Source organism: Solea solea, chromosome 2 (assembly GCF_958295425.1).
Source record: "Solea solea chromosome 2, fSolSol10.1, whole genome shotgun sequence".
NCBI classification, from domain to species: Eukaryota; Metazoa; Chordata; class Actinopteri; order Pleuronectiformes; family Soleidae; genus Solea; species Solea solea.
In genome coordinates this window covers 11241671-11264672 of record NC_081135.1, presented here as the reverse complement: position 1 = coordinate 11264672, position 23002 = coordinate 11241671, and the positions used below count along the sequence as shown (strand labels likewise).

Genomic DNA, 23002 nt, shown 5'->3' with positions numbered 1-23002 from the left:
AGCTACAGCTAATTTAGTTGATGCTATAGGAATGTGACTGTGTCTCCACTATTTCTACAGCCACAGCACCTGTTTTACAAGACACTAACATTGTGACATCACTCTGTCATCATCCCAGTGTCCTCTCCAGCTCAAAATATTTTCACATCTAACGCTAATAATGATTGCATAAATAATACTATGTTTTTTTGATATCTGCCAATCGCCATTATGAAAGGTTTTACCATTTTTTGTTTCATCAAGATCAAATACAACAAGTAAATACTCAGGTTTTTTTTTACAAAATGTACATATTTAATTATTTGATTGCTCATTTGGCTGATGAAATATTCACATGTCTTGTTCCAATTATTCAAAACCAGATGTGCCTGCCATTTTATTTGATAATATGATTGAATTAGTCTGCTTACTCGTCAATGACTTTAAATGACAGTGTGGACAGTTAGTTCATTACATTTTTGAACTTCTTCTTTGACAAAAGCACTGAAATACATATAAGCTGGAAATTACTGGACAATAGCCATGACACACGTCTGTAAAATACAGCCTATATTGTGTTTGTGTTGACAGCATGAAACCACTGATACGTGTCTCAACCTGCCTTGCAATTAGGCAGACACATACTTTTCATTTTACTGCTGCTCATACATAACATGTTAACAAGCAAATTTGTCTTTGTTGCTGTGTGTTTATCTTGTATGCCATGTGATGCTTTCTGTCTATGTTATCAATAATACCCCATATACAGTCAGTGGTCAGTTTATTAGGTACACTTTGCAAAACACTGCACTTAATATCCTCAGCCTTAATTTGAATGTGAAATCTGTGGGGTTGCAACTAATTAATTATACTAATTATTTTCATTATTGATTATTTTCATTTTTAACATAACTTAAAACCAATTAAAAAGACTATCTTAACTGGAAAAAAACCTTATAATTTATGTATTCATATGCAGGTTTCACCACTTACACTGCGTCTACCAAACTTGAAAATCAAAATCTATATACAGTAAATGAATAGGTCGGGTTTGGTTTTTGGTGACTTTATTGACTCATTTTATCAGAGAATATTTAGAACCTACTTCACAAAAACAGGCCTTTTCTGTTTATTTATTTATTTATCCAATTCCTCCTAAAGTAAAAGAAACTAATGTCTCATGTCTCTGTATTCTGGTCTGACATACACAATTGGCTTGCTCTGAAAATTTACCTCAGTTTACCGACAATGATATCATATATTGTGTCACACTGTCTGACACTGTTAACTTGGTAAATGTCAAATTCACGCATGCACCTGGAAATGAAACCCACCATCATTCACAGCCTTTATGCATAATTTGACTAATTATTTCATGTAAACATCATGGATAAAAACAAAAAATAAACCCAAAACACTGTACAAATATTTGTGTCTTTTTTGTCTTTTGTCTTTTATATTTTCTTTGATTTTTCTTAATTATCTGTTGTACCTAATATTCCATTGTTTTTCCCAATCGTGCCTGTATTTTATAAATATAGCTTGAAAAAAAGAACAACTGTCACAACGAATTTATTACAGGCAACATCGCGGCCACCCTCTTCTTATGGGGTCCTCCGTGTAAAATATGCGGAAGTAACAGGCGGAAGCAGCCTCAGCGGAAGCGGTCTGTTCTGTCAAGGGAGGAAAAATTAGCAGAATTTTGAGACAAAGCGGTCGATCTCATCACTTAGCTTCATTTCGCCATTTCCCCCCTTTTCCTCGACACCGGCGCTCCACTGCGATGATTCTGTTAGAAATCAATAACCGCATTATAGAGGAGACGTTGGCGCTGAAGTTCGACGGCGCATCAAACGGGTGAGGAATCATCGTTACACCTGGCTAGCGCCGCTAACGACAGCTAGCTTTTCCCCCGTAGCATTTCGCTCAACATGATGCCTGTAATATGACCAAGCAACCGATAAACGAACACAGTGGTGCACATTGCCGCATGGGTTGTGTTTTTATGGTCGTGAAATCAGGGGAAACACATCGTGAATTAGCTTCCAGATCCGCCGAGACTGCTTTGCCTGGAGCTGGGGTGTGTCTGCACGGACGGTGTTGTGCCAAAAAAATGTCACCACAAAGATTCAAATCTCACCCAGGAGAAGGAAAATAACAAAATAGTTAAGGGTATTGCAATTGCCGTGACCTCACGAATGTAAAAATGCATTTAAAATGTAAATGAGGTTACAGGTTTGCTCACTAATAATAATAAGCTAGCAAGGTTGCTAGCTTATTAATTAATACGGAATTATAAATGTAATTCAGTACATTGCTTCCTCCTTAAAAAAGTGAACTGAAACGTGATTTAGTCGCATGCTGTCAGAAGTGACAGGACTTGCTCGTGTGTAACTCTGCACTAGAGGCATTTAGCGGCTACCTGTGCTCGCACCATCGTTGGAACTGCTTCCGCATTCCACCAGTCAAGCTGATTCAAGTCTGTGCAGCGCTGAACTTTGTGAAGCAGAATAATAACACAGCAGCCTGAACAAGTTACTGCAGCGTCTGTCCTTTAAAAAGTCTCCCTGCATTTCACAGTCTGTGCCCCTCTTAGATGGCGTTGTTCAAGTATTTAATGTATTTCTGGCGACTTCTGGTGATGTTAGCTTGTTCAATGTTGCATTTATGTCTGTTTTCACTTCCCACATTTATAAGGGTAAGGAAAAGCTGCAAGTCCTCACAACACGAAAGTACATCAAAAAGTCTTTTCGGGATAAAAACGTTTTTGGTTTTTTTGCTTTGTAGGTCCAATGCATAACATTTAGGATATATTGGAAGAAATTGAAAGTCTTCATAGCCTCACACAATGATGGATAAATGGATAAACCAACCGGAGTGTGTGTTCTTCATTTTGAAGTGGAAGCTTGTTAAGCAAATTAAGTGAATTCATTAAATCAATGCAACAATAAATGGCCAATTTCTGTCCTTCAACTGCATCTTTCAGCATTTTTCCTGAAGGAGTTATTCTGATTTTTGCTGCACAAAAGACACCTTTGACTAATTTCGCTCTATGTCTCATCAACATCCTATGTTGTCTCTGCAGAAACAAGCCAGAGGCCGTCGATGTGACGTTTGCAGGTAAGATTGTATGCAACGGTTTGCTAAAATTCTTGATTTTAAAGATGCAGATGTGAGAATGATATGAATTTTATGTCATATATTTAAGATAAAATTAAAAAAGTGTTTATGTCTGTGTAGAAGACTAGTTAGAAGTATTTTTTATGATACTGTATTAATCCTGAGGGCACACTTGTAGAAAATATTATGTGTAACATTTATTGGTGCAGTTGCACGTTGCAGCTGAATATCCCTCACCTGCCTTTAGTTGGCATCAAAACTCAAACGATGTTGTTCGTCCATTATGGGCTATTGTGAGAAATGGCCACCTCTGCAGAGCTGACCTAATTCCTGATATAAATATAAAAGGCACATTCTGGGGTCCTGAAAAACAACAAGTAAGATGCAGCTATGGAAAATAAAGTTATTGAGCCTCCATCAGGAAACTTATGCATAATGCCACTCTGCTGCTTTCCTGTATTTTTATTTGTACTGTAGCGGATTGTCATTTGCATAATGTCTCTCTAGCATTTGGTTTTATATTTGTGGAAAGAGGTGTGTCAGCTGTGATCTGTAGCTTTTTGTGGGATTTAGGTCAGCCCTTTTTTCAGGGCACATCAGCACTTTTGTGACGTTGACACCTTTAAGTTGTAAGCTGTTACTGATGATGATACAGATTTTTAGCTATCATTGCAACAGTGTTTCCTGTGATGTCATGTGCTTGGTGTACATGTTTGGCCCAGTCAGTAATGATTTCCGAATGACACAGACTGTTAGTTCTCCCATGTGAAATTGAAATCATTAAATGTGTTATACAGTATTAATGCTGTGTTATTAGCTTTTTGGTGGAGAAGCTGGAAGAGACACATCAGGTCGCTTGTCTTCTTCTGAATCATCTGACGTACATCTCTGCTGCAGATTTTGATGGCGTCCTGTACCACATTTCCAACCCCAATGGGGACAAGACTAAAGTGATGGTCAGCATCTCCCTGAAGTTCTACAAGGAGCTGCAGGAGCATGGAGCTGACGAGGTAACACACACACACAATGATGAGAATGTGGTCGGAACATAAACAATTAGTCTGGAAAAGATCTCTCTGTAGTTTCACCAAATGTCACACAAGCTCGCAATTCTGAAATAATCCCAAGTGCCTGAAAGTCCTGGGGGGGATTAGTTGTATTTTAAATGCTGCAAGCTCCAGTCTTCTAGGTCTTAAACATAAACATTAAAGAAATAAAAAAAAATGTAGCCCTCCAACACATTTGCAGCAGATGCTTCATGATGCACTCTTCATTTCAGACACTACGAGCCTGCTTCTGTGGTCAATCTGATGTAATGAAGTATCTAAAAGGAAAAGTAGAATTAAGTTATGACACATACAGACAGACTTCTCTACTATGAGCTATGTTGCCATGTAAGGAAGAAAGCAGCTTATTGGAGCTTCTGTACGAAACAGGAAGTCAGTATGTGTGTCTCATAGCAGACAAGGACATGCTCACTGTGAGCGCCGGCTGCGTGTGTGTGTGTGTGTGTGTGTGTGTGTGTGTGTGTGTGTGTGTGTGTGTGTGTGTGTGTGTGTGTGTGTGTGTGTGTGTGTGTGTGTGTGTGTGTGTGTGTGTGTGTGTGTGTGTGTGTGTGTGTGTGTGTGTGTGTGTGTGTGTGTGTGTGTGTGTGTGTGTGTGTGTGTGTGTGTGTGTGTGTGTGTGTGTGTTCTTATATTTATGACCCCTTTAGGACCTTTTGTGGCATAAACATTGACATTGTCAGGACAAGTAGTCCCCATGGACACCAAAACCTGGTCCTAATGAGGTAGAACCTAATTTCTGAGGAACTGGCTAAGTTTAGGGAAAAAACTTTTGTTGACTGTCCAAACAAATGTAGGTCAAGTGAAAGTCCTTAAAAAGGTAGCTGCACAAACCTGTGTGTGTGTGTATAATTTGACCTTGTGGGGACCACAACTTTAGGGGTTAAGACTTGGGTTTTAGTGTTCGGGTTAGAATTAGGTTTATGTTAAGGTTAGGCACTTAGTTGTGATGGTTAAGGTCAGGGTAAAGGGTTTTGGAATACGTTATGTCTATGATGTGTCCTTACTAAGATATAAAAACAGGTTTGTGTGTGAGGGCTGCTGTCCAGCATCTTCCCACTAAAAGTCTAGTTTGAGACTTCTGATTTTTTATTATTATTATTATTATTATAATAATAATAATAATAATAATTATTATTATTATTAGATCGTATCAGACGCAAAGAAACGGCATCAAGTCATCTCTATAATAAACATTCATTGAATTTTGAAAATGTATCAAATAATGTTTTTTTTGGTAAAGGGATACAAGGAAAACAAAACTTGAAAAATGCTTTAATTTCGGTTTTAAATGATTAGTTTCAAACCATAACATGTAGCTGTTAGAAGGCTGTGTCTCAAAAGGCTGCTCAGTCAAACTACGCTCTGCTGCTCCAACACAAAGGATATCAGTCTCCCAGCAGCTTTTGTAATTGGGTTGCCTGGCCCCCGCGTTGAGCTCAGCCAGCACTCCACAGCAGGACTATGATCAATTGTTCTAATGAATGTGATGTTTTTGATGCATGCACAGCATTGATTGCCTCACTGGCCATTTTACAAGTCGCACACGACTATTTTCTCCCGCAAATGTGAATAAAACACTACTGTAATGTTGAGCCCTTTATTGGACTTGTATGACTTGTATGATCAGTCACTTTGTTTTGTATAATATACAGGTTTCTAAGTCTTTAACTTAAGTTTTAGTTTCTCTTTTGCTGATTTAAGTATTCATTTTCATTCCTGTAACATAAGAAATAGCTTCCCTAGCTGTGTGACGTCAGTGCTTCTTTTTTACAACCGCATTTAGAGAAGTATGATTTAAAAATAAATGTCTCTTCTTTTCTTTTTTTTCAGCTGCTCAAGAGAGTCTATGGGAACTTCCTGGTCTCATCAGAGGCTGGTAAGTTACAGAGCTCCTTTTAGAAGCCAGTGAAAGGAATGTAAAAAGCTTAGGCATAAATATGATTGTGTTGTCTATGTGCCACAAAGCAGCTTTAACAGACTGTGGTAGCTCCTTTTTAATCTGGATTTTCCATCCCTCTGTGTCCCATCGTCTTCCCCTCAGGCTACAACGTGTCCCTCCTGTACGACCTGGACGTGTTACCAGCCAACAAAGAAGAGGTCGTCCACCAGGCGGGGATCCTCAAGAGGAACTGCTTCGCCTCTGTGTTCGAGAAGTACTTCAAGTACCAGGAGGAGGGAATAGAGGCAGAGAGGAGGGCTGTGGTCAACTACAGAGACGACGAGACCATGTACGAAGCTGTAGACATACAAAGACGGCCAGGGGGGCAGTTTTGGACAATCCTGACGTGTCTGACATGTCGTGTCTTCTCAGGTACGTGGAGGCCAAGAAAGACAGAGTGACCGTCGTGTTCAGCACGGTGTTCAAAGACGACGATGACGTCATCATCGGCAAAGTCTTCATGCAGGTTGGTGAGAACATTCATTCGTCCATTTTCGACCCCTTTATCCTCCATGTGAGGGTCGTGTGGCAGCTGAAGCCAAACCCGTCCTACATAGGCGGGTTCACGCCCCGCTCAGTGTTGATTTTGTATCTGCACCTCCACCCCACCCTGAGATTTAAAAGTGTGCATTATAAATACAATTGCATTGGACGAGATAATCATTTAACGTGGCGATTATTTTCTTGAACAAAAAACACAGAGCGAATTCTACATTACACACTGCCCTTTGTTTTTCTTGGTTTCCTTAGTATAGTCACAGTTTGGTCATATCATAATGTCTAATATTTAGTTTTTAACAATAAAAATGTTCAATGTAACTAAATGAAAGCAAACTATCACGCTTTTTTCTGTGTAGGAGTTTAAAGAGGGTCGGCGAGCCAGCCACGCGGCCCCTCAGGTGCTGTTCAGCCACCGGGAGCCGCCGCTGGAGCTGAAGGACACGGACGCCGCTGTCGGAGACAACATCGGATACATCACTTTCGGTCAGCGTCCACCGAGTTTAATCATCTACTTGGCCTGTACTGCAGCTGTGTCGATAACATGAGTAGTAATAATAATAATAATAATAATGATGATATTTTTTTTGTCCAGTCCTCTTCCCACGTCACACCAACGCCAATGCCAGAGACAACACCATCAACCTCATCCACACCTTCAGGGACTACCTGCACTACCATATAAAGTGCTCCAAGGTGAGATTGTTCAAAGATCAAGTAGCTTAATGAATAGCGTCCATCACTAAATCTGCATTTTAGTACAAGGTCACACCAGAAAAGTGTTTTCTAAACCTGGTTTAGAAGGAAAAAGGTCAGTACTCGGTATCTGCAAGTAGTCAAATTTAAGTAAATTGTACATGTACTCGGTCAGAGAAAGTAGTATTTGGGCGTCCATCAACGTTTTTGCTACAAAGGCTCTGATTAACTACTTAAAGTGGACCTTTCTAGTGTCGGCTTTTTCTCCACCTACAGTTTCAGAGTACATATTTGATCCCACAGTAAATATCCATCCATCCACTGTCTACCACTTTATCTTCACTGTTTTAAACTAAGTTGTGGAAAGGTTTTGTGTAGAAACCCTGTATGTGTGTAAAGTTTGCTTTAATTACAGGTCACAGTCAAGTCGGCATGTCACCCCTGTAATTGTACATTCATGTCTTCACTCTAAAACCTCCACAATGGAGAGTCCAGCTACAGGAGTGAAGACTTGAGATATTTTCTTCGCAGTATGTGGGCGTTTGTGTACTAACGAGAAAAACACATATATGCTTGAAATGGCTCAGATAATGGACCCGTCTCGACTGTAAACCCTAATCAGAGTTTGGTTTGCACGACTCGAAGTCGCAAGGCAGGTTTTTGTGTCACTCCGTAAGTATCCGGCTCTCAGACAGGCAGATAATGGAAGCTGGATGTCCGGATGTTTCCGCCTCAGACAAGAAGGAGACTAAGTGGGTGTCACAGAAGGGCTGTGTGTTAAGAGTCTGGCACAGAGACTAATAAAACCTCGTCATTCACATCCACGTCTCTTCCGCAGGCTTACATTCACACACGCATGAGGGCCAAGACGTCAGACTTCCTCAAGGTGCTGAACCGCGCCCGACCCGACGCTGAGAAGAAGGAGATGAAGACCATCTCGTAAGCTCTGCTTCACCTCATACGAACACCTCCCTTCTCAACCATCACTCACATAAGTCAGAAAACAAGAAACCCAATTTGTTCTTCACAATAGCTGAATTTATATAGCACCACTTCCTCTCAACCTGGGTTTCAAAATAAGAGCCACCGACCTTGGCATTTTACTACGTCTTATAGAAAATGTTTGCCATAACACTCAACAGTAAAAATAGCTTTTTTTTAATGTTCTTTTTAGTGTATAGCTTCATTATTCTTAAGTGTAATTAACATTTTTGTAGTAGATTACGTTTGAATGTCATTCCACAACTGTTGTAATACATTAGCACCGACAGGAAGTAGTCACACTTTTGCACAGGTCATGACGAGAGCTTCCTGAACTTCAGAGGCTTTAGCCTAAAAAAATAAAATTCATGCAAAAATTTCAACTAAAATACATGGAAATAGTGTAGGGGGTTGTCACTAGATGTGGTTAGGAATTAGAGTGGAGGGGATGCGTAAATGTCTGGACCCACCATGAACTGTAGGTCGATCGGGACCCAGATGCTCAGAGCATCCAGCAGTCCCACAAGGGCCAGAGAGACCTCGGTAACCAGGTGGAGGGACACGAGGTGCCAGTCTCGTAATAAATCCCTGAGTATATGAGGTCATTTTAGTGTGGAAGGGGCTTTAGTCATTTTTGCCATCATGATACTGGATGTACTTATTCTTCCTTTTTTACGAGTAGACGCCTGGACCTATGTGTGTTTTTGAGGTGTGTATCAACTACTCCCTATGCGGTTAAAAAAGAAAAAGAAATACAGCTCTGAAACTAATTGGGAAACGTTGTTGTGTCACAAAGAGAGTCTTTGTTCTGCAGTCAATGTGTCACTGAAACAAGCAAAGAATCCCCCCCCCCCCACAACATGTCACATGACTCACAGGTTGGGCAACACAGTAGAAAATTAAAGGTTCTCGGAAACAGAGGTCACTGTTTGTTTACACATTGTTTCATTATTTTGACAGAGATGTGACGCACTGGCGTCAAGTTTAAGGGCGTTAAGTGGAGTCAAGTTTAAGGGCCAACTAGCTTTTAGTGCTGCTGCCAAAACAGAATCAATTAATAATCTATGACATAATTAATCATAAACTATTTTGATAATCGATTCTATCGGTTTTTGTTGTAATTAAAAACGAGCTCTCTGTGGTTTCGGCTGCTTAATTGTGAGTATTTTCTGGTTTCTTTGCTCCGTATGACAAAGAAAAATCAATTAAAACTGAATCATTTTGGTTTATAGAAGAATGAAGACATGCTGATCAACATTTTTTGACCAAACAAGTACTTGACCATGTGAAAATGATCGTTACTTTAAATGCATCTTTCTTTACATTTTTTTCGCTAGTGGAAAGACCTTCACCCGCTGAGGCTGACCCCGCCCCATCACAGGAATTCCCTTGTGGACACGCCCACCCCAAAACATGCCGCATTGAGACTCAACGCCACATCGGAGGATCGGGGACTCCAGGATGCCTCAAGAACCCCCTCGCCCCCCCCATCATAAAGTTCACTTTTTGTTTTTTTTTTTAATGAATGCTAATATTGGCTCCACTTAGAAAAAGCCAAGGCTGAAGAAACCTGGAAATCAAAGGGCATTCCTTGCTTTGGATAGTTAAAGAGAATTATAAGTCCTATATAAATATATATATGAAAAAAAAGAATACAATTTTTGATACAATATCTTGTGTACTCCGTTTGGTACTCCACCTTTCCCCTCAACCGCATAGTCTTCATGTTCTAGATGAATTCAAGTCCTCCCCTCTTCTTCTTCTTCTTCTTCCTCTCTGTGCTTTCATGTCTGTTCCATTGTCATTTGAAAGACAAAATAAATCACTCTTTAAAAAAAACCCATGCCATTTTTGCTTTTCTTGAAACTTGTGCTTATTTGACTTACTTTGACCAGAAAAAAAAGCATATTTGTAATTTTAATTATGTGACTTGTGGTTTAAAGGTTCTCATAAGACAAGAAAATAACAATTATTCTATTTGATTTGCGTTTCACAATATTACTATTAGGATGTTTTTAACCACACTGTAAAAACAGCCTTACTAGATATGACGAATATTCTCAAATTGATGTATACTTTATTTTTTTGCTAGCTTGTATATTTATCCACTTTTTGTTTTAAGTCATGTGACTTAAAACGAGGGAAAACTTGTGCTTATCACAAAGAAATTCTGTCATGTTATTAATGAAAACTTTGTCTAAAATGTTGTTTTACCATGGTAATTGCAGCTTAAAGTAAACCATAATATCTTAATAAGCCGGAGTTGGATCCTTTTTTCTTAAAATGAGATCTTTTTCTGGTACAGAACTTTCTTGAAAATTCTTGAAAATTGGACTGAATTGTACATAAACCATGTTATCTTATGTCAGTACTACATATATTTATGTTAACTTAAAGATTTAATAGTATTACCTTTATATAGTTAAAGAGTTTCTTAAACTGTGTTTCCACTGTTTGACTCTTGTACTGAACCTTTAAACTTATATGTTGTTTCTTTGGTTTACAATTTCTATTCTTTTCTTTTACCATAAGAAATTGCAATTCATGTTTTCCTAAATCACTGCGCTATAAGTCATGGGATTTTCCTTTTGAGCTTTCATGCACATTTATAAAGCATTTCACTTTACCCAAGGTGAAGAGATCATTGGCATTTATTCTTAATCTTTATTCCTAATTTTCATTCACTCTGTCTCTCCTCAAAGCCAAAAATATACTGCACAAGGCAGCATATATTGATTGATTGATTGTAGTAAGTGAATAATAGAAGACACCGGAGAAATTTCATTTCAAAATTCAAAGTTTTTATTTTTTTTATAATATCTGTGAGAGAAAAACACTTTAGGTCTGGGCAGCATCAACCGAATATGATACGTTTAAAGATCAAGTTTTAGCTTTTCATCTTCTTTCTCGGACTCAGAGGAGGAAGAAGAAGAAGAGGAAGAGGAGGAGGAGGAGGAGGAAGAACTCTTCTTAGTTTTAGGCTTTTTGCTTTTTTTCTTATGGTTTTGGGCTGCGACTTCGATGATGTCTCCTGCCACCTCTGCTTCAGCTGGAGTCTCCTCCTCCTCCTCCTCCTCCTCGGTGATAGATTTATTAGCAGGGCGGCTTTCTTGCTTCATTATGGCTTCTTCTTTTACTTCCCCCTGCTGTTCGGGCACCACATTGTCAGGCATTTGTTGCTCTGCAAGCAAAAACATGAGAAAGACTTTACCAGTTGTGACCATATAAATGTGTAAACCTCCTTCCAGTCCTTCTGCGCGTAGCCATCAACAAAGCGTCATTGATGACAAATCATACTTTTTATATTTGTAAATAAGATGTATACATACGTTTTTTAAAAAAAAAAGTATGATTCATCGTGTTCACAATACATGATTGGAGTTCAGCATGCAGAGAAATTCAGTCTCTCGCTGAGAGTTGAATCAGAAGATTGACGGAGTTAAGTAGTTTGTAAGCAGGGTCGTGTCTTACTTGTTTCACATGACTTCAGTCCTAAATACCGTGTACAGCGTCACCTTATCGACTGGTATTGCTAACCATGGCTAGCTAACTTCTTAACTGGAATGTGACGTCACTCCCAGTTCCAATCTCAAACTTCCGGTTTATTTAAATGGTTAAAATTATTTATTTTAATCCAGCTATGGTGTCAATATTGGGTGTTAATGCTGTCTTATTTGTTTCACATTAATTCAGTCCTAAATAGCTGGTATTGCTAACAACGGCTAGCTAACTACTTCACTGGAACGTGGTCGACTCAATTTAGTAACTTAGTTAGTTACAATTATTTCTTTAAATCCAGCTATGGTGTGAATATTGGGTGTCAATGCGGTGGGCTAACTAATGCTAATGCTTGGGTAGGAGGATGGCGGTGTTTGCAGTTTCCAGTCTCAGTTGCTATGCTAAGCTAACCAGCTGCTGACCGTGCTTCACACAAACCAAACACATCAATCTTCTCATTTAACTCTCACGTAGCGAGAAAGCCAACAGGCAGTGCACATTTCTTTGAATCACATGTGATGTTAAGGTGCTGTTGATTTAGTAAGAGGTGCATTCACATCAACATCAACGTTATTGCTAACACTTTTCCAGCCTCTTTTATGGAGAGTCGGGAAAGAGATCTTTAAGTTATTATTAGTTTGAAAGGACTAAACCGAGCATCTAGGCCCCGGATCTTGTTAATCAGGTGACTCTCTGCTGTAATTTTACTTATTCCAGCTGGACACATAACTTACCACTCTGCAGTGCTTCGTCTAAAGAGAACTCCAAGCTGTCGGGGAAGAAAAGGATAAGTATGCAGGTGGGGGGGGGGGAAAAGGTTCACCATGCATGCTTTTGTTTTGTGGTACTTTTGTCGTTTAAAAGAGGTTTAACTGACGCTTTTCAGGTTATGCTTTGTTTTTCCATCATGGTACAGTTCGGTTTGGTACAGTAGGTACAGGATGGGTCGGGCTTGTATTTCAACAGAGAACTGTACCTTTACTTGGTAGCCCAAGGGAAGGGAAATGGTTGGGGTGGATTATTTTGGTACTATTGCGAATAGAAACGTAAAAAGATTTGTACCATACAGTACCAAACTGAAGCATTCCACTTAATGGAAACGTAGCTTTAGAAGAGAAGACGCAAACTAAGAAAACGGTGTAAAAAATATACTCGCCTTACTCTTAGCAAGAAAGCACCTATGGGTGTTCTCCAACAGAACGTCTTTCAAACTTTAAAGAATTATTATCATTATTATTATTATTATTATTATTATTATTATTATTATTATTAATAATAATAAGATATGGTAGAAATTAGCAACCATAAAACATTAGATGTATGTTGGTAAATGGGCTACAAACATCTGACATACATTCTTCTGACCATCCTCACCTGTTAGTGTCAATGGTCATCCCAAGGATCAGCTGCTGGTAGTTATTGATTTCCGACTCTAACTTCATCTTGACACACAGCAGGTCCTGGTTGGTTTCCACCTGGCGCTCCACCTGTGACCTCACCTTCTCCAGCTCATCCGCCAGCTCCAGGATCACCTTGTTGAGAGGTGCCAGCCGCTGGCCATTCTCATCTCCCGTGTTCCGCAGGGTCTCCTCCAGATTTTGGATCTGAAAGGACAGAGAAACACACTAAAAGACATGACTCCGCAAGACTTATGATGTTTTCCTGTTCTCGTGGTTACGCAACAGGAGAACCAGGTGGTTTGTTTGTCAGTCCACAGTAACACGGAGCAAGAGTCAGTCTGGTTTAAAGTAGCACGTTGACACAGTAATGACAGTACAGTCAGGAATGCTTGTGAGATGAACAGGTAGACAAACACACCTGCAGGTGATTTTGACATTCCTGACATGATAAACAAAAGATATTGGTTAATATTAAGTTGTTTGCACTTCCTGAAGAGATTGAGATTGAGATTGTGCTCCCTCATGTGTTTGTGTGGTTACCGTGCTCTGCAAACCCTGGATTTTAATTTCCAGGATTTGTTTGTCTTTGCGCAGATCCTTAAGCGCTCTCTTTCCAGAATTCATGACTTCCACATTTTGGGCCTCCTCCACCTTGATGTTTTCAAACTGAAAAGGATCAAACAAGACAAATATGGTGTCATAAACGAAGAAGGTGGACAGGAGAGTGTTCCAACATATGGAGGACACGGCGTACCTTGCTCTGGTACCACTCATCAGTCTCCTGCCGGTTACTCTGGGCTAGTTTATCATACTGGCTGCGGATCTTGTTGAGATTCTCAGCCAGGTTGGAATTCTGAGAATCGATCTCGACCGTCACCACGGACTCCCTGATCTTCTCACGCAAGACGTCCACATCCTGCAACAGCCACAGTTACAACTAAACCTTTCCTCAACACTTACACAATTCTGTTGATATAAAATGTAGCGCTGCAACGATTATTCGCAGCTCTAATTAAAACTGTCTCACATCCTTGTGTTCCAGCTTGAGGCGAACAAGCTCGTCCTTCACCAACACAATCTCCTTGTGTTTCTGCTCGCAGTTCAGCCTGGTTTCCTCAGCAGTCTTCCTCAGGTCGTCCAGGTCGCGTTCCATTTCCTCACGGGACTTTTTTTCATGATCCGCCCTGCAAACAGGATGGATAAATAACCCAACAATGAAATAACTTCATACATGCACTTCTTAAGACAGGTGAGTGAAGAGAAGTTGATCATTGAGTATCAAGGAAACGTTTTATCGAAGACCTTCATCCGGCAAAAAACTTTATCTGATGCCTGATCAAAGTCCTTTCATATCAATAAAATCATTCTTGGAAGCTTAGACACTGTGCAAGAGACTTCATAAAACCTACTTGTCCTTGAAGTCATTGTTGGCCATTTTGGTGTTGTCAATCTGGAGTAGCAGCTTGGCGTTATCCATGGTGATGTCTTTTAACTGACAAAAAAAGAGCGAGGTTAGGGTTCAATCGTTTCAGTAAGTGATTCAGTTCACTTTGACACAAACTGAACTTTTATGCATGTTATTTAAAATATATATACCCAAAAATCTTTTGGGAAACTTTTGGGTCCCCAAAAAAATCTCCCACAACCCATTTGTGGGTCCCGACCCAGTCTTTGGGAACCACTGTATGTATATATTGTGTATATTATAAGTGTTTCTTATGATATGTAACAAGATATAAAGTTCATTCAAAAAAAGCCTAATATTATCAAGAAAATAGGTAATGTATATATGTGTATATATATATATATATGTACAGTATGTGATTACTGACCTTGTTCTTGAGGACATCCAGAGGTTTCTCTATCTCCTCCCAGTCCCGGTCCTCAAGTTCTCTCCTCTTGGCCAAAATCTCATCGATCTGTTTTTCCACGTTCTCGTTCTCCTCCCTCAGCTGTTTCACTCGGTCCAGGAACCCGGACAGTCGGTCGTTCAGACCGCGCAGTGTCTGCTTGTCATCCGCGGGGGCGGCAGGCGCGGCAGGCGCGGCGGGCGCGGCAGGTGCTGCCTTAGCGGCAGGAGCGGCCCGTGCGTAGTCTCTGTCGCTGTCTTTGCGCAGGACGTCGCGCAGCCCCTGCGGACTCGCCACGGACGCTCTGGAGCCTCGTCCCCCGGCTCCCCCGAACATGCTGGCGGCGGTGTTTGAAGGCATGATGGCACCTGGTTGAGAGGAAGCTGTCAGACTGAGAGGGTTTCAGTGAATAGGGTTCAGCAGATGGATGTGGAGGAGGACACAGGTGGGTTTTTATACCTGCTTTTACGCACAAATCCTCCCACAGTGATGCCCATTGGTCCCCAGTGTCCAGCGCCACTCCTGGACAAACCGGATCAGAGTGGAAATTCAAGTTTTTCATGGCAACTTTTTTTCATTTTATGCACTTCTCTTGTTTTGATTGGAGCAGTGAGAAGGTGATGGGTGGTTCCATCCACCTTTAAAACAGGTGAGGAGCTGCAGAGGAGCCTCAGTGTCCACACTTCTTCTGCTTCTTCTCCTCATCGTGGTTACATTGGACCTGCATCATGTCTCAGCCAGGAGCTTACAGCAGCCAGTCCTTCTCACCCAGCAACACCGGAGCCGCCAAGAGACAGAGTCAACCCAGCCTCAACAACATCAACTCCACCGGCAAGACCAGAGAGAAGGAGGACATGGTGGGACTCAACGACAAGTTTGTCAAGTTGATCGACAAGGTCAGTGACAGTTGTTCATCAACGTTTATTATTATTAATAGTATTATAATCATTATTATTTGTAGTAGGCTATTAGTGGTCTACTTGTATAGCACCTTTCATACAAGGATTGCAGCTCAAAGTGCTTCACGATAAAAGGAAAATTCAATTTTAAAAGAAAAGAAAAGAGAAAAGAGATGCAAATACAACAATAAAACACAACACAGGGTGGAATGAAATTTATTTCAAAGAGTAGAAACCCTGTTTTAACTTTGAAATAAAACAAAAGATGCAAATTAAACAGTCAAATATATACAACACAGGGTGGAATAAAAGACGAAGTCAGGAGGTTAAAACTAAATAAACTAAAAATGCAAATAAAACACAGTGTGTCTTTACATTCCTTTCCCACAAAAACACATGATAACAGGCTGCTCACACACTGTAGCCTCACCTGTCATTATCATCATGAAACATAGAATTACATGTAAAATCTTCCATCCAGCAACATTTTTTTCATATATATATTTTTATTATTATTGACATTATTAAACATTATTATAACATTAGTATGTGCTTTTGTTGCTGCTGCTGTTTTGTGTCTCAGGTGAAGAACCTGGAGGACGAGAATAAGAAGCTGGACACCAAGCTGAAGATCCTCAAGGAGCAGGAGGCGTACGAGGGCAAGGTGGATGCCGTCGTGAGGCAGCTGGAGAACGAGCTGGAGCAGCAGATCGAGAACCTGCTCCACGACCAGGAGAAGCTGCAGGCGGAGCTCCTTAAGAACCAGGAGGAGTTGGAGGACAGCAAGCGGCGGTCAGCAGCCATCTATGCTCCTCTGGTTATGTATATTATGAATTATGAGTATACATTTCAACCTTTACTTTCAATTGTTTTCAGGTATGAGGACGAGATTGTAAAGAAAGCTGATGTGGAGAATGATTTTATTGTCACCAAAAAGGTAATGTGAGCTTCTGGTTTATGAGGAATTGAGCTATATAACCTTTTTTTTTTTTTACATAATGACCACATTTGTATTCATAATACTTCCTGTGTGTGACAGGAAGTAGATGAAGGTCACTTGGAGGAAGTAAACTTGGTTCTGGAGCTGGAAGACCTGATGGGAAAACTGGAATTTCTCAGAGTGGGATATGATGAGGTAATCAATCAATCAATCAGTCAATCAATTTATCAATCATTCAATCATTCAATCAAATAAAATGACAGAAACATACAAATACATCCGTTTTGCTCGTGTCTGCCACCTGCAGGAGATCAAAGAGCTGGAATCCCTGGTCCAGAACAAGACGGTGATTCTTCCTGACAACAGCAAACGGTACCTGGACATGGACGAGATCGTGGAGACTGTGAAGAACCAGTACGCCAGGGTGGCTGCTCGCACCAGAGAGGAGGCCGAGCTGTGGAACCAGAGGAAGGTGAGGAGAGGAAGTGCTGCGCTCTCCACAGGAAGTGTGTGTTGAGAACTTTTATCTTTTTATTCTTTTTCTGTCTCTCACATCACTCAGATGGATGCCTTGGTGGTAAGTGCAGGACAACATGAGCAGGACGTGCGTGAATTGAAGAGGGAGATATCTGATACTCAGCGTCTCATCCAGAGACTCAATGGAGACATGGAAGTTCTCATAAGGAAGGTGGGAATCACACAGACTCAGTCATAGTCATAGATTTGATTTGACTTCCATCCAAACAGCCAGCCTCTGATCTTCTACTTCTTCTTCTTCTTCGTCTGCTTCTTCGTTGTGTGTAGGAAGAATCTCTGAAGAAGGACATCAGCAGCTTGAGGACAGAAGGGGACAAAAACCTGGAAAAGGCGCGAGAGGACATCGCTCAGCTGGAGGAGGCTTTGAAGCGCGCCAAGCACGACCTGACCGGACAGATCAGAGAACACCAGGAGCTGATGAATCTGAAGCTGGCCTTGGACATCGAGATCGCCACGTACCGCAAGCTGCTGGAGGGCGAGGAAGAGAGGTATTCAAACGTCTGTGTGGTGGATTCACTCATTTCTGTTCAAATACATCACAATAATTAATCCATGCTGACACAAACAACTCTCTTTTGCTCCATCTGCGTGAAGAATGAACCAACTCCTGCGCCTCACAGGTGAGGACGCTTCTGTTACTATTCAAGTTCAAAAACAAACTCAACTGTTTCTGCATATATGTCATTTACAACAGTATTCTCATGATAGATTCATGCTTTTTGTGTGTCACTAAAATCAAACCTCTCTTTTGCTCAGATTACTAAAAAATAAACCCACCAATCCAAGTCCTTAATTGCACGCAGATGTTCCCCTGTCAGAGAAGCCGCAAGCCCCGAAGTCACTGAAGACACTCACTCCCCCACCAGCAAAGAAACGTGTGATGATCCGAGTGGAAGTGGATTCAGGCAGAGAGGTGTCCCAGAGCTCCTGCTATATCGTCGACTGACTGGAACACTCAACACTCATCTACTACTCACTACTCATTGTTTTTGTATTGCAGTATGTCATCTCTTCAGGTTTCTTTTATACGACGGAGTATTAGGGCCAAACCGAAGACATTTTTTTTTTTTTTTTTTTTTTAATCTTTCAAGAATAAATCATAATATGATGAGAATAAAGTCATAATTTGATGAGAATAAAGTCATAATTTGATGAGAATAAAGTCGTAATTATTGATCAGCTAAAAACCTGCAGATTATTTTGTGAAGTTACATTTTAATTTAATTGGGCTTCACAAATAAAGAAACACTTAATAATTTTGCACTTTAGCACCACATTATCTTTAGCATCAGGACTTTGAAAAGACTGTGAAAGAAACTGAGTCTGTTTGGAAGAAAGAATCACAAACAGAGACTTGGAGGAAATAGCTGCTAGTGGTCGACTGCAGACAATATAGCTGTTACACCTGTGTTCTGTTGCTATTTAATAATAATACGTTAGATAATGATAAAACAGAATCTCGTAAAATTACAACTTTATTCTCAAGGATTAAATATTTTTTCTCTTCAGTTTGGCCCAAATACTGTGTCCTGCTTTTACCACAATAACACATTTTTTACACTGCAATAAGTCCTCTTTGTAGTTTTCTTACAGTAAATCATCTTGTAGCTTCTTGGGAGGTTGACCTTTTTTTATTTCTGTGCTTGAACTTGGAGATGGAGTTGTTTGGATGGAGCAGTGTTTTTTCCAGCTTAACTTATCTCCTTCTGTCCCTGGATCAGTTTACTCTTCATCTTCATCCAAACGTGACGCAAATATTTTATCTTTGTACAACAGCCCGGCTTCGTGGCTCAGATTCTTCTCTGTGAAGTGAACAATAAAACGAGGGACATGTGACACATGCAGGTGTTTTAAGGAGTGTTTCTGTTCTGTTGCACCACATTTGTATTTACACCAGGAGGAAAATCCTGAGATAATTTTTCTTAGAATCACACAGGATCACTGTGAGGGCAGCGGCTGTCTGCTCTTCCCACGTCTTATTTTTCCTCTAATAGTTATCATCTACTTTTTTTGAAGCCAAAACAAATTGGACAACCTTTAAGCAAAAGTATCAAAAACATAACTCCAAACTGCTGAACTCTCAGTACAATTCCTTTAGTGTCCTTCATGTATTATTTTAAATCACGCGACACCCTGGTAGTCAGTTAGTTTTTATCATGTTGCAGCTGTGCAAACACTTTAATCATGTGTCAGGGGATAAAAGAGGCTTTAAGTGACTTCAACTCAAGAGTTTTTTATGAACTACATAAATTAGATAACATTTGTGTTGTCTTGTCAGGATTTACATTGTAATTTGGGTCACAATAGTTGTATTATTTTTGCAAGCCACATTTTCTTATATCCAAATGGACACATGGGGAATCTAAATAAAGGCATGATTTGCCACACTCGCTCGTGTGCGATGTCTTTAGGTATCAATAAGCAGGCAGAGAAACTTTCCATTCATGCTGGTTTTAATGCAGAGAACCATCGCACCCTCTACTGGCCATAAGCTGCTTTAGCACACAAATGTCACTATATAAGAATCCATCCATCTTCTACCCTCCACATGAGGGAGGGAGGGGGGCCAGTCCATCACAGTAAAATGACAGAAACATACAAATACATCCGTTTTGCTCGTGTCTGCCACCTGCAGGAGATCAAAGAGCTGGAATCCCTGGTCCAGAACAAGACGGTGATTCTTCCTGACAACAGCAAACGTTACCTGGACATGGACGAGATCGGGGAGACTGTGAAGAACCAGTACGCCAGGGTGGCTGCTCGCACCAGAGAGGAGGCCGAGCTGTGGAACAAGAGGAAGGTGAGGAGAGGAAGTGCTGCGCTCTCCACAGGAAGTGTCTGTTTAGAACTTTTTTCTTTTTTGGTTTTAACCAACTCTGTACAGATTTGCTAATATACTTTTGTCAGATCAGAACGACTTCTTCAAACTCCACGTCATTGATGTCACTTGTTCACATCACGACTGGAATGTACCATTAACACTATAGTAAATAAATCTTCTTGGTATTTTTCTGTCTCTCACATCACTCAGATGGATGCCTTGGTGGTTAGTGCAGGACAACGTGAGCAGGACGTGCGTGAATTGAAGAGGGAGATATCTGATACTCAGTGTCTCATCCAGAGACTCAATGGAGACATGGAAGTTCTCATAAGGAAGGTGGGAATCACACAAACCTGCAGAGTATTTTGTGAAGATACATTTTAATTTAATTGGGCTTCACAAATAAAGAAATACTTAATATTATTTGCACTTTAGCACCACATTATCTTTAGCATCAGGACAAAGATTGTGAAAGAAGGAGATGGATTTGTTTGGATGGAGCAGTGTTTTTTCCAGCTTAACTTATCTCCTTCTGTCCCTGGATCAGTTTACTCTTCATCTTCATCCAAACGTGACCCAAATATGAGTTTATCTTTGTACAACAGTCAGTCATTCGTGGCTCAGATTCTTCTCTGTGAAGTGAACAATAAAACGAGGGACACGTGACACATGCAGGTGGTTTAAGGAGTGTTTCTGTTCTGTTGCACCACATTTGTATTTACACCAGGAGGAAAATCCTGAGATAATGTTTCTTAGAATCACACAGGATCACTGTGAGGGCAGCGGCTGTCTGCTCTTCCCACGTCTTATTTTTCCTCTAATAGTTATCATCGACTTTGAAGCCAAAACAAATTGGACAACCTTTAAGCAAAAGTATCAAAAACATAACTCCAAACTGCTGAACTCTCAGTACAATTCCTTTAGTGTCCTTCATGTATTATTTTAAATCACGCGACACCCTGGTAGTCAGTCAGTTTTCATCATGTTGCACCTGTGCAAACACTTTAATCATGTGTCAGGGGATAAAAGAGGCTTTAAGTGACTTCAACTCAAGAGTTTTTTATGAACTACATAAATTAGACAACATTTGTGCTGCATGTAGCACTGTAAATACTAGTACGGGTCATTATGTCATCAAAATATGAACAAGGAAACTTTATTTATTTCATGTGCTACACCAGTGTTTCCCAAAGTCTGGGTCGGGACGCACAGATGGGTCACGGGAGATTGCGTTTAGGTTTCCCAGAACAAATTTGCTGAATTTTTCCCAACCTTTTATTTGAGATTTATGTGTGAATGTCTTCAAAAACATGCATAAGTATAAGTTTCTCAGGTACTATGTAAACTAGGTAACATTCGTGCTGCATGTAGTCCTGTAAATACTATTTCAGGACGTCAAAAATATGAACAAGAGACCTTGTTTCTATCTCAGTTGTATGTGTTTGAATAAGGAGAGACGTCATTCATCACATAAGCATCCTAACATCTGTGGTTACCAAAGTGTGAGTTGAGACCCAGAGATGGGTCGTGGGATATTTTTTGGGGGGTCCCTAAACAACTTTGTAGAATTTTTCCAACATTTGATTTGAGAATTATGTGTGTATGTTTTAAATAATGTACAACAGATTAAGTTTCAGTCAGTTTTGAAAATTATGTAATCAATTTATTAATTCAAAATGATGCTTTATTATGTTAAAGATCATTACTTCATTGTGAGCAAATCAGCTCTTGTCAGGATTTACATTGTAATTTGGGTCACAATAGTTTTATTATTTTTGCAAGCAGAATTTTCTTATATCCAAATGGACACATGGGGAATCTAAATAAAGGCATGATTTGCCACACTCGCTCATGTGCGATGTCTTTAGGTATCAATAAGCAGGTGGAGAAACTTTCCCTTCATGCTGGTTTTAATGCAGAGAACCATAGCACCCTCTACTGGCCATGAGCTGCTATAGCACACAAATGTCGCTATAAGAATCCATCCATCTTCTACCACTTTATCCTCCACATGAGGGAGGGGGGCCAGTCCATCCATATCCAGTTTTTCTTAATTCTAAGAGACCCCGGTCCTGTGGGACCATGTTTTAGATCAGGGCTTTGCAGCCTGTGGCTCTCAATAAAATTATTTTAATATTTTTACTGAAATACTAATCTGTCTATGTCAAATGCGTCATTGAAAACCTCACAAAAACCTGACAAACTTGTGTTTGAATTATGGAAATCCACATCTACATGAAAATGTGCACATCTGTGCAGTTCCTGTCCATCAGGAGTTCCTGTCCATCTTTGGATCCACTTATTCATTTATGTCTGCAGGTTTTCTCAAGCATGAACTACATACAATCCAATTTTCCAAGTAGGTTCAGTCAGTCAGTCATCATCTACCGCTTTATCCTCTACCAGAGGGTCGCGGGGGTGCTGTGCCAATCTCAGCTACATCGGGCGATAGGCGGGGTACACCCTGGACAGTTCGCCAGTCCATCGCAGGGCCACACACAGATAGAGACAAACAACCATTCACTCTCACACTCACCCCTATGGTCAATTTGGAGTGTCCAATTTACCTATCCCCACATTGCATGTTTTTGGACTGTGGGAGGAAGCCGGAGAACCCGGAGAGAACCCACGCACACACGGGGAGAACATGCAAACTCCATGCAGAAAGGCCCTTGTTCCAACCGGGGCTCGAACCCGGGTCTTCTCGCTGCAAGGCGAGAGTGCTAACCACTACACCACCGTGTGGCCCCCAAGTAGGTTCATTTAATTTTATTAAT

At 40.4% G+C, this 23002-nt stretch overlaps 3 protein-coding genes across 3 annotated transcripts; 2 read left to right on the top strand and 1 right to left on the bottom strand.

Moving 5' to 3' along the window:
* Positions 1–1610: 1610 nt before the first annotated feature.
* On the top strand, positions 1611–9918 carry arpc2 (actin related protein 2/3 complex, subunit 2). Its single transcript, XM_058623167.1, has 10 exons — positions 1611–1836; positions 3065–3099; positions 3997–4109; positions 5997–6042; positions 6208–6394; positions 6478–6571; positions 6963–7089; positions 7199–7299; positions 8138–8238; positions 9618–9918. The coding sequence occupies exons 1-10, from the start codon at positions 1763–1765 to the stop codon at positions 9637–9639; spliced, it is 900 nt and encodes a 299-aa protein (XP_058479150.1). The 5' UTR covers positions 1611–1762; the 3' UTR covers positions 9640–9918.
* Positions 9919–11060: 1142 nt separating this feature from the next.
* On the bottom strand, positions 11061–15468 carry LOC131455487 (keratin, type I cytoskeletal 18-like). Its single transcript, XM_058623141.1, has 8 exons — positions 15011–15468; positions 14588–14670; positions 14206–14362; positions 13933–14094; positions 13719–13844; positions 13153–13382; positions 12513–12547; positions 11061–11461 (listed from the first exon to the last, which is right to left on the bottom strand). The coding sequence occupies exons 1-8, from the start codon at positions 15386–15388 to the stop codon at positions 11154–11156; spliced, it is 1479 nt and encodes a 492-aa protein (XP_058479124.1). The 5' UTR covers positions 15389–15468; the 3' UTR covers positions 11061–11153.
* Positions 15469–15681: 213 nt separating this feature from the next.
* On the top strand, positions 15682–19246 carry LOC131455488 (intermediate filament protein ON3-like). Its single transcript, XM_058623142.1, has 9 exons — positions 15682–15924; positions 16511–16719; positions 16804–16864; positions 16967–17062; positions 17175–17339; positions 17430–17555; positions 17672–17892; positions 17999–18024; positions 18161–19246. Exons 1-9 carry the CDS (start codon positions 15757–15759, stop codon positions 18166–18168), a joined length of 1080 nt encoding a protein of 359 aa, XP_058479125.1. The 5' UTR covers positions 15682–15756; the 3' UTR covers positions 18169–19246.
* Positions 19247–23002: the final 3756 nt, after the last annotated feature.